The following is a 13,633-nucleotide window of genomic DNA, read 5'->3' as shown; positions in this document are numbered from 1 at the left end:
CAACAGCAAGACTGAGAGAAAGAAGAGTGGGTTGTTAACTGTAATGAAACAAGAATCCACAGTCACGCTAGCGAGTCTGTACTTGCTAGTGTCAGCATGCTAATATAAACACAATGACAATTCTAATGAAACTTAAGACCCTTTTACACAGGACACAAAACTCAGCAACACCCACATCTGGCTTCTGTCTTCAGTGGGAAAGGCTACAATCAGCATTCATTCTTGGGTCAAATGACTCTGCAGTAGTCATGGATATTTATTTTCTCCAGCTCCACTCAGCAGTGATGGAAACATGACACCTGGGCAGACATGCTAATTTTTGCGCTTTCTGTGGTGGAGGCAATGATGAATAGTTATCTTTGGTAATTTCTGCAACTCTTTTGCCTTTTTTTCCACACACGTGTTGGCTTCGCGTGACTCACTTTGACCCAGGAAAGGGATTTACACCTCCATCTCTTACAACAGGGTTACCTGCTCTGGAGGCATGTTGAACAACTGTAAAACTGAATTTCCCACTAATTCTTCACAAAAAAACTCCCTTGTTAATTTGCTATTCAAAAGCCTTTATCATGAAGTAGCAGTAACTTAACATGACTAACCAGCTGAAAGCGAACATGTAACAGTAAAATAAAACAGATGCCTTAAAGTACAACCAGTGACACAAGAGAGAAACTAAATTTCAAACCACAGAGATTCAGTTAGAAGCTACAAAAGTTCTGAGAGCTGAACACACAGAATTAATAACGTCTTCCTCTCTGGTTTCCTGCACAAACATGAGTCTCAAGCCAGAAAGGCAAACTTGTCTACAGGAGTCAATCAGCTATTTTATTTTGGCAGATTTACCCACCTTTCAAAAACCGACATATACCTACGTGCTAATTTTGGTGTAAAATGGTATCAGGAGATATTACGTTTACTATGTGCACATCATCGTGGTAGTAGCTGAGATTGATGGGGATGTCATTAACTTTGCAACAACTATTTAATAATAAACCAAAATATTGCAAAAAAAAAAAAATGGCCATGTGGGAAAGTTGAGGAATTACTAAAAATTATTACAATTCATCTTAATGGGGCACAAATATCTCCAAGTGCCAAACCAAATTCCGCAGTAATCCATCCATAGAGTAGTAGTTGGGACATTTCACCAAAAAATAAAATAAAATATTAACAAAAATAATTAAAACCTCATGGTGGCAAAGTTAGGAAAAGTTAGTGGATCCGCAAAGTCATTAAACACACAATCTATCCTAAAATTTAGGAGCAGTAGTGGATCAACAGATATTGCCACCAATATAGTCACACTGCTGGCATTGTTAAAAAACTGGAGGGGGAAAAGTGTGAAGACTGTGACATAAAAAAGAGGATAAGATTAGATTTTTCACTGTAAAATAAATAAATAAAACTTATGTGGCCAGTCCCTATACCAACCTGGCTCTGTATAGTAAATACAAACTGCTGTTATAATCCTGCTCACTTTTCATATTTGGGAATGAAATCTGTCCTCATCGACCTGTTCCTTAAATTAACACAAACCAAGACAAGCTAGAAATGTCTGCTTTAAACGGCAATCCAACAAATCATGCAAATTCATGACAGTAAATGTTGGTTTACTTGAAGCTTCACTGCTGAATTGACAATAATTTCTGGAACCCCCTTTTCCTCCTCATTTGAATCATCTCCTGTTGTCTCTTAGTGTCATGCTAAAGCAGTGAGCTAACCGGCTTTAAACTCTGCTCGCCATTAACACACGAGTATGGAAGAAACCGTGTTTGGAAAAGCATGAAGAGGTTTTTTTTTTTAATCACATTAGCAACATCAGGATCCAAACTGTTGCAAGCTGTTATGTCGGGTGTGCTGAGGGATGAGTGCACCCTGGTGGTCCTTCATAGAGTGTTCATCTGAGTGCAGCTCAGAGCCTGAAAAAAATCAAATAGTCCTGTGCTGCCACCCTGTGTTTACACCACATGAGAGCATAAAGTCTTCCTATGTATTTAATATTGTTTTAAAGTAGAATAACGTGGGTAAAACTTTATTTGAAGATGTGTGCATAAGACTGTCATTACACTATCATAACCATGATATGACACTTTACATGAACATCTTTATGAATGTTTATGACTGTACTCATCAAACTGGCCTTATAACATTTAATGACAAGTCCAAATGGTAACACTTTAGTTGAAGTCCAATAAATTTTTTATGCTGCCATTATAAAAGCATTTGACAGTGTAATAAAGCTGAATGACATCATTATGACAAGTGCAAAATGTACCACTGCACTTTGAGGTCAAGGAAAATATTCATGACACACTTGTAATGGTCAGGTATGACAGTTTAATGTCATGCATAAACAGTTTATACATGTTTTATAATGTCAAGTGGTCATAACAAAGACACTGACAGTTTATGTTGCCTTGGTTAATGTCAAGTGGTCATAACAAAGACCATAATGGACTGATTAATGTCAAGTTGTCATAACAAAGACATATCAGTGTCAATTTTGCGATGTAAATGGCTGACCAAATGACCATTGACAATGTCATAATCATTCATTCATTCATTCAAGACTCCTTAATGTTCATGACAGGCGTCAGGACATGGTTATGACAATGTAATGACAGTCTTATGCACACTCCTTCAAATAAGATGCTACCATAATAACTAAAATATCTATCCATCTATTTATTGCTTAAACTGCACAGTGCTTCCATCTTGTGGCTCTTATTATACATAACTTCACGCCTCATACAATCATTTGTCTAAACGCTGACAAACAGAACAGAGACAAGCTTGATGCCAGAAAAGGTTTACTGCTCTAATACCATCCAGCAACAAGCAGTGGTCTGTCTGACTGTTCTGACTGGTCATTTGGCTGCGGAGTCTGACCTTTGTCAGCGTCCATCTTGTCTCCAGGCTTCAAATATGAAAACATTTCAAACAGAAAGGTTAATAGGAAGGCTCGGATAAATTTAGAGAAGGTCAAAGATCTCTTCTGGCGCACGCACAACATCACAAAGAAACAAACAACTCAATAGAAACACACATCTGAAAGGCAAGTGATTTGAAGAGCGCTGAAATATAATTAGCTCCACGGTGCCGTCACACATCAGGATTACTAAGTACTGTCGTCAGCAACCTTCATGCCAAGTCAAAGTGTAACAAGGCTGAATGTTATCATTCATTTTGTTTAAATGTGTTCAACCCACGTGCACAATGGCTCCTGAATGAAGCGGTTCCAGACTCGAGCCAGCAGGTGGTGCTGCAGCCTCCTTACAGAGCCCTCTCAGAGGTACTGATGACCTCATCGTAAACCAGTAAAGCCCAAAGTCATCCAGTGGTATGATGTCACACATTAACACAGCTCTTACCAGAACCTAACTTCCCCCCACGTGCTCGGCTCACTGTATCATTTCAAGGGTCGATGTTATGTTAGTCATGTTTGACTCATCGTCACTCGGCTATTCTGAGATGAGCTGTCCGCTCTGAGATAAACATCCTCACCAGCTGCACCGGCAGGCTGTAACTGTACCCCCGGGAAGATTAAAGAGGAAAGACCAGTGGGTTTCATGATGTCAGCAAAGGGCCATGAGCTCGACACATCGCTGCGTTATTAGATCCTGATATAATCAGGATCTGCTTGATCAGTCGCAAATAAAAGATGTGACAAATAATGTTGAAACCAAGCATAAAGATATGTAAAGAGCTCTGCTCTGATACACACCATAAATGGATAATAAATGTTGGAAAATAGGTTAATGAGTGTATAGAGCTGCTGTGATTAATCAAATCGAGTACTTTTATAAGAAAAAGTCAAAATTTTCTGATTCCAGCTTCCTAAATGTGAATATTTTCTGGTTTCAACTAATCAAGAACATAACGGCCAGATAGATTGCCAGTAAAAAGAATTATCTGCCATTATATTATAATAAAATTAATCTGCTGATTATTTTCTTGATTAACTAATTTATTATTTAGTGTTTGACATGTCCATCTCATGGTGACTTCTTCAAAGTTTTGTCTGATCAACAGTGTAAAATTTAAAGATGTACAGTTTACTGTCATAGGGAACTAAGAAAAATAGATAAAAGCGGGTCTTAACATGATTAAACACCAGTTTTTGTTTGATAATACTGAAATCAAAAAGGATGCATCTGTTTTTGCAACTGAACTTTTCATTTAAATTTGAGAGGTTACTTTTTAGTTACTTCCTTAAAAAAATATTCAGTCATAAATGATTTTGTTGTGTTTGCCACTGATTTTATGGTCATTTTATTGCATTATTGCTTATATTTTATGCTGCTTTGTCTGTGTTTTCATGTCAGGTTTTGTATATTAAACCCCTTGGACTGAAAACTAGTTTGGGCGATGAAGGTATGTGGTGCAAGAATGGATATAACTGTCACACTCAGTTTAATAATATAAATACTAACAACTTTAACACAGCATTTAATGACTATTAAAGAGGTATAGAACAACATCCACAGTACATATAAATTCTATTTACTAGTGGTTCTCAAACTGTGGGGCGGACCCCCTGGTGGGACACAGAGCCACTACAGGGTGGGTGTGGATGACCAGGGGAAATATATGGAGTGAAACTAAGTCGAAGGAGAATGATTAATGTAGGGTAAATAAACACCTCCTTTTTTTTTTACTTGATTCCCCCATTGTTAACGATTAATTAAAACAAAATGGTGGAGTTTGGGGTGTAACCTTTTTTTTTGGCTTTTGAAGCGGGGCAAGCCAGAAAAAGTTTGAGAACCTGTGATCTATTATGACAGAAATATACTGTAACATTATATGAAGTAGAATTTGCTTTATTTTCAATATCATTAAAATCATTTCCCAAACTTAGGTGTGCAACCCAAAATGGGTCACAGACCTGTTTAAGTTGGGTTGAGTAAAATGCACAACAATGCTACGATGTGAGAAATAATTTTCCTCATTAAAACTGCAGAGGAGCGTTATTTTTGTGTCCTTTTGACAGTGGAAGAGTTAGTTGTTTCATGTGTCTGTTAGAAAGTGACTAGTGTCTTCTTAGCTAGCTAACATTACCTGTCAGTATTAGCCTCGATTGCTGGTCTTATCTTGCTAGCCGCGATTGATATTCCGATGCTCCGTCCCTGAACTGCAGGTTCGTCCCTAATGTGGCAAGTGTGGATCGTAGGGAGACACCAGATTTCTCTTTTGGGGGAAAAACTGAAAGAATTTGAGAAACCCCTGGTCTAAAAAATGTCCATCTCCCATGGGGACGTCTTCAGTGCAGAATTCAGAGATACACAAGCTGCTATCAGGGAACTGAAAAACAGAAAATATTAGATATCAGAATTTGAAAAATGACTAGAATTATTCATTGAAACAGCCCTAATCTTGTGGAATCATTCATGTACAAGTTTATTGTATCATTGTTTTGTGCTGTTTTGTATTTTCATGTCGAGTTTTGTGTACTAAATTCCCTTGTAAGGACGGGAAATGCAAACTAGGCTATAAATGCTGTGGTATGTTGCCTTGGCTCGTGTTATATATTTGTCCCTGTAAAAATAAACCTTAAATGTATAAATATGGTTTTCTACAGTGCAAGAATGGACATGAACTGTCATACTTTCATAAAAACTCGTAACTTTGACTTTGACTATTTCAGCATGTAATGATACTGTAGAGGTGAAGAAGAACAGCCCCAGTATAAAAAAAAAATTCCCATCGACCAGGGTTTCCCACAGCGGGACCCACCAGCTGCCTAGAAGGTGTAGATGAGTAATAATGTCATGGCGGTGTTGTGGTGTAATTTTGGTATTGTTATTATTACTGCTCACTTACTGGGCCCACTCATGCATCTGTCTGTAACTCTCTGTCTTCAGTGGGACCGTCTCCTGTGTCTGATTCTGAGTCGAAACGTGTTATTTTCTTTGTTCTCGACGTGGCAGATCGTCGTAACTTCATTGAAATTTAATTCAGATTGTTGCAGTATCTTTAATAGCATCTGAATGCACCACCTTCATCACGGTAACGGTTATAAATACGCTATGTTGCTTTTTAAGGTGTTCTGGTCGGATGTAGAAGGGGGTGCACGGCCTAAAAAGTTTGGGAGCCGCAGCTGCAGACTATTAATGGATAGTTATACTGAGTTCTCTGTGGTGATTTTGTTGTATAATTGTTCTTTTTTGTGCTATTTGTTTCCTGTAGTATTTTGTATTTCGATTTGTTGTATTTTCTTGTTGTGATTTGTTTGGGGGTTTTTTTGCTGTTTTGTATGGATTTTCCAGATTTTTGTGCTGTTTTGTTTGGTTTTCTTGATGAGTTTTGTACATTTTTCTTGTAGAGTTTTGTTTTGGTGTGGTCTTTTTGTGTGGTGTGGTTTTTTTAATGGATTTTCTTGTTGATTGTTGTTTTTTGTGTTGTTTTGTGTGGATTTTCTTGTTTCTTTGTATATATTTCCTTGTTGAGTTTTGTTTTGGGGGCTGTTATGGATTTTCTTGTTGATTTTTGTTTTGTGGGCTGTTTTGTATGGATTTTCTTGGCAATTTTTGTCTATTGTGCAGTTTTGTATGGGTTTTCTTCTTTGTTTTTGCTTTTTGTTCTGTTTTATACGATTTTTCTTGTTGAGTTTTGTACATTTCTGTAGAAGGCCCATCTAAGGATACACAGTGCAAACTAGCCCAGGCTATAAATACTGTGGTAGGTGGCACTGATCCATATACTGGTCATATACTTGTCCCTCTAAAAATAAACATTACACACTAAATAAGTGAATGAAAATATGTCCCTACAGTATAAAAATAAACACGGCATTACACGGCACGAGTGCAATTTTTAAATACTCATAACTTTGACACGCTCTCAGCATGTAATGAATATTACAGAGGTCAAGGAGTGCAGTCGCAGTACATGTAGATTCTCACATAGACCAGTATAATCCTCTTTCTGCCATCTCATGCAGTGCATCCCTGACCTACTCAGCAAAAACCCTGTATTATACTATCTACAACACATACAATGTATTACCTAAATAATTTATCGTAATCAATCTCAGATGATCTTAACAGCACAGCTGTTTCCTATCAGCAGTTGGTTTCCTCCAGTCTTTTCCCTCGAGAACATTAATATTGATGACGAGGAGGAAGGCTGACCAAGCTCTCAGTCACTCTCTCTCTACCATCTCTCTCTCTCTCCCTCCCCCTCCCTCCCTCTTATACCCACACCCTGGATGCAGGCAGGCGTGCACACACCGGCAGATTCACTCAGCTTCCGCATCGCTCTCCCTTCTCCATCTCTGTGTCTCTATCCCTCCTCCTGCTCTCTCCTCCGGTGGATTTTAGCCCACTACTGTGTGGAACACCGGTAAGAACGACTCATCGTTTCTCCTTCTCTGTATTCCTGATATATCTGTGTCGGTGTTTGTCTCTTTCTGGTGCTGTTTTACTGAAGTCAAACAAAGGATTGGGGTGTGGCTGGATGAAGGGAAGCTTGACTGCTGATGGCAGCTGTGAAAGGATGCGAAAGAGGGATGCTGAGGATGATGATGGCGGTGGCGATGATGACGGAACAATAGAGCAAATGTTTGAATAACTAGGTTGAATTGAAAAAGGTGGGATTATGGCTGCTGCTGTTCATAACAAGACAGGGCAGGGCTGGATGGATGTAGGCACCATTTTCAGCTGAGGGTAATCGAGAAATGTGCCTCGTTTCAAGAAACTGTGATATTTAAAATTCTGGCCACGTGCCCAGCATGTCTATGTCAAACTGCTTCTATTAGGCCCCATTCAAATTCAGACCAGTGAGAATAATTTGACACCAGCTTGGGCTGCAAATGACTGGCTGCAGGCTGGTGGAGCTTGTCACATTTCCACAGCAGCCCCTCTGACAGAGCAGGGGTTCAAACAGGCGTGACTGGGCCACACTGCTGTGCAAGACAGATTAGTCAGACCTGAGGCTGGGTCAGGAATATGACTGCAGTGGAGCCTGTGGAGGCTCGATCCACGAGGCTGCAGGGGTGGATGCAGAGAGAGGGAGAGAGGGAGGGAGAGAGGGAGAGGATGCAGAGGGAGAGAACAAAGACCTGAGCCTCAGAGAGGGAAAAGAAGAGACAAAGGAAATAACAGACAGCTGGGTAAAAATAGGCACATGCTAGCTACATAGGCATTTTGAAGAGAAGGATATCAAAGAAGGAGCATGTGTGGGAGGCAGCCACCATGTGGACGTGTCTGAGCTGCACATGTCCTAGCCACTCCCTTTATGTGCAGTCGGTTATTTTAAAATGTCAGACAAAGCCATTAGGATTTCTGTCAGCTCTTGTAATGACTTTTCAATCACTGCTGTTATGCTATAGAATATATTTTATACAATACACCTCAAGATCTATTATGTGATGCTGCATTTTCAGTACATTGGCTGACAGGAAAGGTCAAACCTGCGTGCTCAGGTGTTTTTTTTTTTTCTCATCTTTTGCAGCCAAAATGTCTGACAAGCCTGACATGACTGAGATTGCTCGTTTCGACAAGACAAAGCTGAAGAAGACAGAGACAAAAGAGAAAAACCCTCTGCCCACCAAAGAGAGTGAGTGTCCCTCGTGTCTACAGCATACTGTATGTGTTTCTCAACAATATTCAAGCCTCCATCCTCCCCCTCCGCAACAATTTTCCTGTCAGTCGCCGCTCATCCCTTCCACTGCTGTCAGGAGACGACACGCTCAGCAAGCAGAGCGGCAAAAAGACAAATTGCTGCAACATCAGCACATCATTGATATACAGCAAACCTCCTCACCAAACACGAGCCTGCTGACCTAAACTATCTCCTTCTTTTCTTTTCCTTCCCCAGCTATCGAGCAAGAGAGGAAAGGCGATGCCACGCCTTGACTTTTCTGAGCACATGAAGAAAAGAAGCTGAGATGCCACAGCAAAAAGCACTTTCTTTTGATTATCACAGTATTTCAATCTCTTACTTTGTCTTCAGATAAGGGTGCTCTTGAGCTCCCTGGGGTGCCGTAATGGTATATGGCACCCTTATATGGGAGCTCTCTTACCACTCGGGTGGAAAAAACTTTAGCCTGGGTGCCTGTCTTGCACTGTTAGCCTATAGCTAGCTAACATGTCTCCAATATTGCCAAACTGGGGAGTGGTGTAGTGATGTAGCACATGCAGAGAGAGAGGCAGGCATCCAGGCTATGGGAACGTGGGAGGGGGGGTGTGTCTGCAGACATGGGAGCAATCGGATTCTAATCATGTGGGATGTTTTCTTAATCAACTTTTTACTTTTCTTTATGAAATAAATATGAAGACGTGGAACCAGTGAGACCTGTGCATATTGCTGTCTCCTTTATGTCGATGTGCTAATATATAAACTCATGAGGCATGGATTGATCATGCACGGCCATGGAATAAATACACAATAAAAAATAAATAAATGTGTTCAGACTGCTTGCAACTGGCCTGTACAGTATAAAGCCTGGGTTTTCAACAGGGGGTCTGCAACCCTTAGGGGGTCCTAAGAGGCACTGAATTAGTGTTTGATCATTTAAAATATGTCTGAAAATACACTTTAACATGAATCCAACATATTATTAGCAAAGATAAATTGGCCTGTTTGTTGACAAAAAGAAAAGAAACACAACACTGACAAAAGGCTACGCATGAATCCTCGTACCCTCCACCTCAAGGGATGCACGATAAATATCAGGGCCAATAAATTATCAGCCAATAATGGCAAATTTATATCATTAATCAGTTGTTAGAATAAATATATTGGGTAATTATAAATATTAGTTATAATAATTCTGCTTTGACAGATTATATCAAAGCATCTCAGAATTTTCTATACAAGCTAAAGTATATTTGTGAAGTTTTTTTTATGTATTTTAATGAACATTTGAAGAGTCAGAACTGTTCTTTGTTTTTGTTATAATAGTGATGTCAGTTAGATTTGGTTCAGTCAAAACTGTGGACCATTACATCATCCGCCTTTCCTCACTACATCCGAGCCTTTCTTACCCTCAGTTATGCATTAAGGTTGTATGAACTTCTTTTTAAAATGCAAAAAAATATGGGTTAGCCATGAGAAATAATTAATTATCGGTTAGCGAATTGTGTATCCATTCAAAAACTACTGGCAAAAGTGCAGAGAGTGAAGCTTACGCAGTGAACATTAGCCATTCTACAGCTGCTGCTGACTTTGCAGCTGTGGGTGAGCACAAACCAGAGAAAACACGCAAATATTCACTGCAAACTATGTAGTAAGTTGTCCCTGCTCCGTCTCTATCAGGCCTGAAAAACATTCAAGACTCCCGGTAAAAGTGTCGCAGGATGCAATTATGTAATTCACATCTCATATATGGGTTTATACTCAAGACTGGAGTCTTCCTGTTGGTGTAATTTGAAAATTCCTGCATCACTTAAAGGCATTTTCAGGATGCAGACAGACCTCAGTGCACTTACAGGGGCCATATTTTAGTGTAGTTTACTGAAAGAATTGTTTAAGAATAAAGTCTGCAGCAGATATTTTCATACAATAATGATAATAATAATACTTCAAGTACTCCAAGTGGCTAATACTAAACAATTTCACTACCACTTATATACAAAAAACTGAACAAACACATTAATAAATTAACTACAAAATAGTTAAATAAATGAATAACTTATTCAAACTCAGTTCCTTATTATGACTTGTTTCATGCTCCCTTTTTAATTAGCCTGCTAAAATTTCCAGATCATTTGGAATTAGAGCTGAACCAACAGAACGTGGACAGAGCAATTCAGAACACAACAATTCTGATAATCCAGGGCTTCTCAAACTTCTTACTCAAAGGTCTGCATCTTTAATTCGAGGTCAGAGGTCTGAAACAACTGGCGATAGCAAAATAAAATTTAATCAATTCACGTCTAACTTTTAAACAACAGACGTAAAAGTTCAAGGCAGTCGAAATACATCAGAGCCTGGTAGGAGAAATTGAGATTTAGTCTTAACATGGTATTCCAGCAGTTAACATTGCATTGGCAATGATATCAACAAGTAAAGCCACATTAAACCCACATTCATCTGGGTACAGGACTGACTGTGAATAATCTCCACACAGCTACACTATTCAATGTCACTAACAATTTATTGATCAGTAGAATATATTGCAAAATAGAAAATGTTACACTTTGTATTGTACTTAGTATAACATGAGGTATGAGCTTGGTCCAAACTGATATGCCATTCTGTCCACATTCAGACCTCAACCCAGACTTTGAGAAGCCCTGTTTACTGGGCACCATTTTAAGGCAAAAATAAATGAATTAATAAATTTTAAAAAATTACAGAAGCATCAGTGATGCTATCATCTCAGATGTAGGAGTATTTACTATATTTTTCTTAGGTTTTAGAGGTTTTTTTTGACAAAATAAGGAATCTGAAGAACTTATCTTGGGCTCTGGGAAACTGCAATGGGCATTTTATTTGCTGGTTTAATGACTATTTTACACAAATGATTAATTAACACAATAATACTGTAGATAATAATTAGCAGATTAATGGGCGATGAGACATCATCAGCTGCAGCGGAGCCTCTCATAATTAAGCAAATATTGACAGCAACGTGACTGTCATTATTTCAAGTCACACTAATAGGACACACAGACAGTGCTGTGTGTTTCTCTTTTGCTGCAGCAGCTAACAGGAGCTAACAGGAGCTAGCTTGCTAGCTGACAGTTGCTGGGGATGCCAGAGGCTGGAGGACCGTGATTGGCTGAAAGGCCAGGGGAATGCAGCGATTGGTGACTGTCATAAAAAAAAAAAGTGATTTTACAAAAATTACACAAAAGCAACACTGTAAAAATACCACGATGAAAATGAACAAAACGTTTGACTGCGGGGCATTTTAAATAAAAGTCACTATCATTTTACACAACTGAAAATGCTGAAGCAGCATTTGGGTTTCTTAAATTATCTCACTATATTTATTTGATTTTTTTAATTGAACATGTTTGCTTTAACACTGAGATAACTTCTTTATGTCACCCATTATTTATTTATTGCTGGATTCTTTAATTCCACAACTATGTTAGTCATTTACAACCCAAAATCTCCGCCTGCCTGACTGACTGACTGACTGACTGACTGACTGATGTCTCTCTGGCGTCAACAGTCCTGCCACCCTCCCCCGGCCTGTCAAGCCTGTCACCTCCTGAGACTTTATTGCTCTATTTCTCTCACCTTCACACTGCCGTAAATCAACCGTGGTCGACCTAATGTGTCTGAAATGTCTGTTAGGACAATTTAATTAACGCGCTTTTTTTTTTTTTTTTTTTTTTTTTTTTTTTTTACTTTTGTACGCTGGAATACACTTCACCAAAACTTCCATAAAAAAATAAATTAAATTAAATCCATAATAAGTAAGAAGCACTTAAATAATTATTATCGCCCTTTTATTCTTAATTATAATTGAAAGTATTGATATTGTATTAATTATGGTAATGACGTTTGAGCACCAACAAACTTCTGATTAATTAATCATAAGAAATAATAAATTAAATATATTTAAATGACACTTAATCCACGTCATTTGTTCTCGACGGTTTCGATGTTTATGAGACATGTAGCACCCATGTTGAAACACGCCCAGCTGTATAGACCACTATTGTTTGCAGGTTATTAACCCATTAAATTGGTTAAAGGAGCCATCGGTCAAGGACATAATATGAAGCCTCACAGATTGATTTTTGATCGATCTGTATTATTTCCCAGCCAGGTGTTGAGGGGCTCTAGGTTTCAGTCATATTGCAGCATGAATGCGAGCGATATCTAATTAGTGGGGATTATCCTCACCTACACCTCTCCGCTGTTGTGCGGAGGACCTCGCCCTGCCGTCCGCCTATTGTCCTCCGCGCTGAGTGAATTGTTGTTTTAAGGGATTTTGAGTGGCTTAAAGGGGATTTGACAAGTGCAAGCGATTAAATTTAAAAAAACTGAAATGTTAATCACTAACTTGGTAACTTCTCTCGCATCAAATCACAGTGCGAGCATGTAGTGATGACAGAAACCAGCAGTGATGATGACTGCTGATGATGGCAGTGATTATGGAGGCTAAATCAAGGAAGATGATCAGCAGAATTAAATGTGATGGATCATCCCAGATTTCGATAAAGAATGATCAATACTAATCTATTTTTAGAGTTGAAAAGTCTACACACCAAAACTATGTATAGGATAAAAATTAACGTTTTAAAGTTTTAAAGCATTAAAGTTCTTAAGTGTTTACACTCTTGTAAATTCCAGACTGTTTTCACACCGAGTTGTTTCCCAGGGAAACATCTATTATCCTATTATCACGACGATGTCAATGTCGCAGATGTGTGAGGCAGTATTTACATGACTATGTACCATCAGCTCCTGAAGGGTTTTATGGCTTTGTAGTCACTGTCTTTCCCACTGGGACACTGGTGCCATTTCCCAAATGTTTCCAACTACACATGATGCCTCACCATGGCTTTCGTTATTTCCTATAATGTAAGGCTGTAAATTAAAGCTACTACAAGGAATTTTTAACCGGTTATGAAACGGTCTCAGTTTATTACTGATGCCTCTGTATGACCTACGCTGGCACAGGAGACCATCCACAAGAAGACTGGCTACTTACATATAGTTAGTCTTAATG

At 38.8% G+C, this 13,633-nt stretch overlaps 1 protein-coding gene across 1 annotated transcript; it reads left to right on the top strand.

Annotated features, from left to right (window-relative positions):
• Positions 1-7,182: 7,182 nt before the first annotated feature.
• Positions 7,183-9,291, top strand: tmsb2 (thymosin beta 2). The gene is made up of 3 exons (XM_084718663.1): positions 7,183-7,341; positions 8,452-8,556; positions 8,818-9,291. The coding sequence occupies exons 2-3, from the start codon at positions 8,457-8,459 to the stop codon at positions 8,853-8,855; spliced, it is 138 nt and encodes a 45-aa protein (XP_084574789.1). The 5' UTR covers positions 7,183-7,341; positions 8,452-8,456; the 3' UTR covers positions 8,856-9,291.
• The last annotated feature ends 4,342 nt before the right edge of the window (positions 9,292-13,633 follow it).

Source organism: Lutjanus erythropterus, chromosome 5 (genome assembly GCF_056507025.1).
Source record: "Lutjanus erythropterus isolate fLutEry1 chromosome 5, fLutEry1.hap2, whole genome shotgun sequence".
In the NCBI taxonomy this organism is placed as follows: domain Eukaryota; kingdom Metazoa; phylum Chordata; class Actinopteri; order Lutjaniformes; family Lutjanidae; genus Lutjanus; species Lutjanus erythropterus.
Note: the sequence above shows the minus strand (reverse complement) of the source record. Positions and strands in the feature narration are given on the sequence as shown.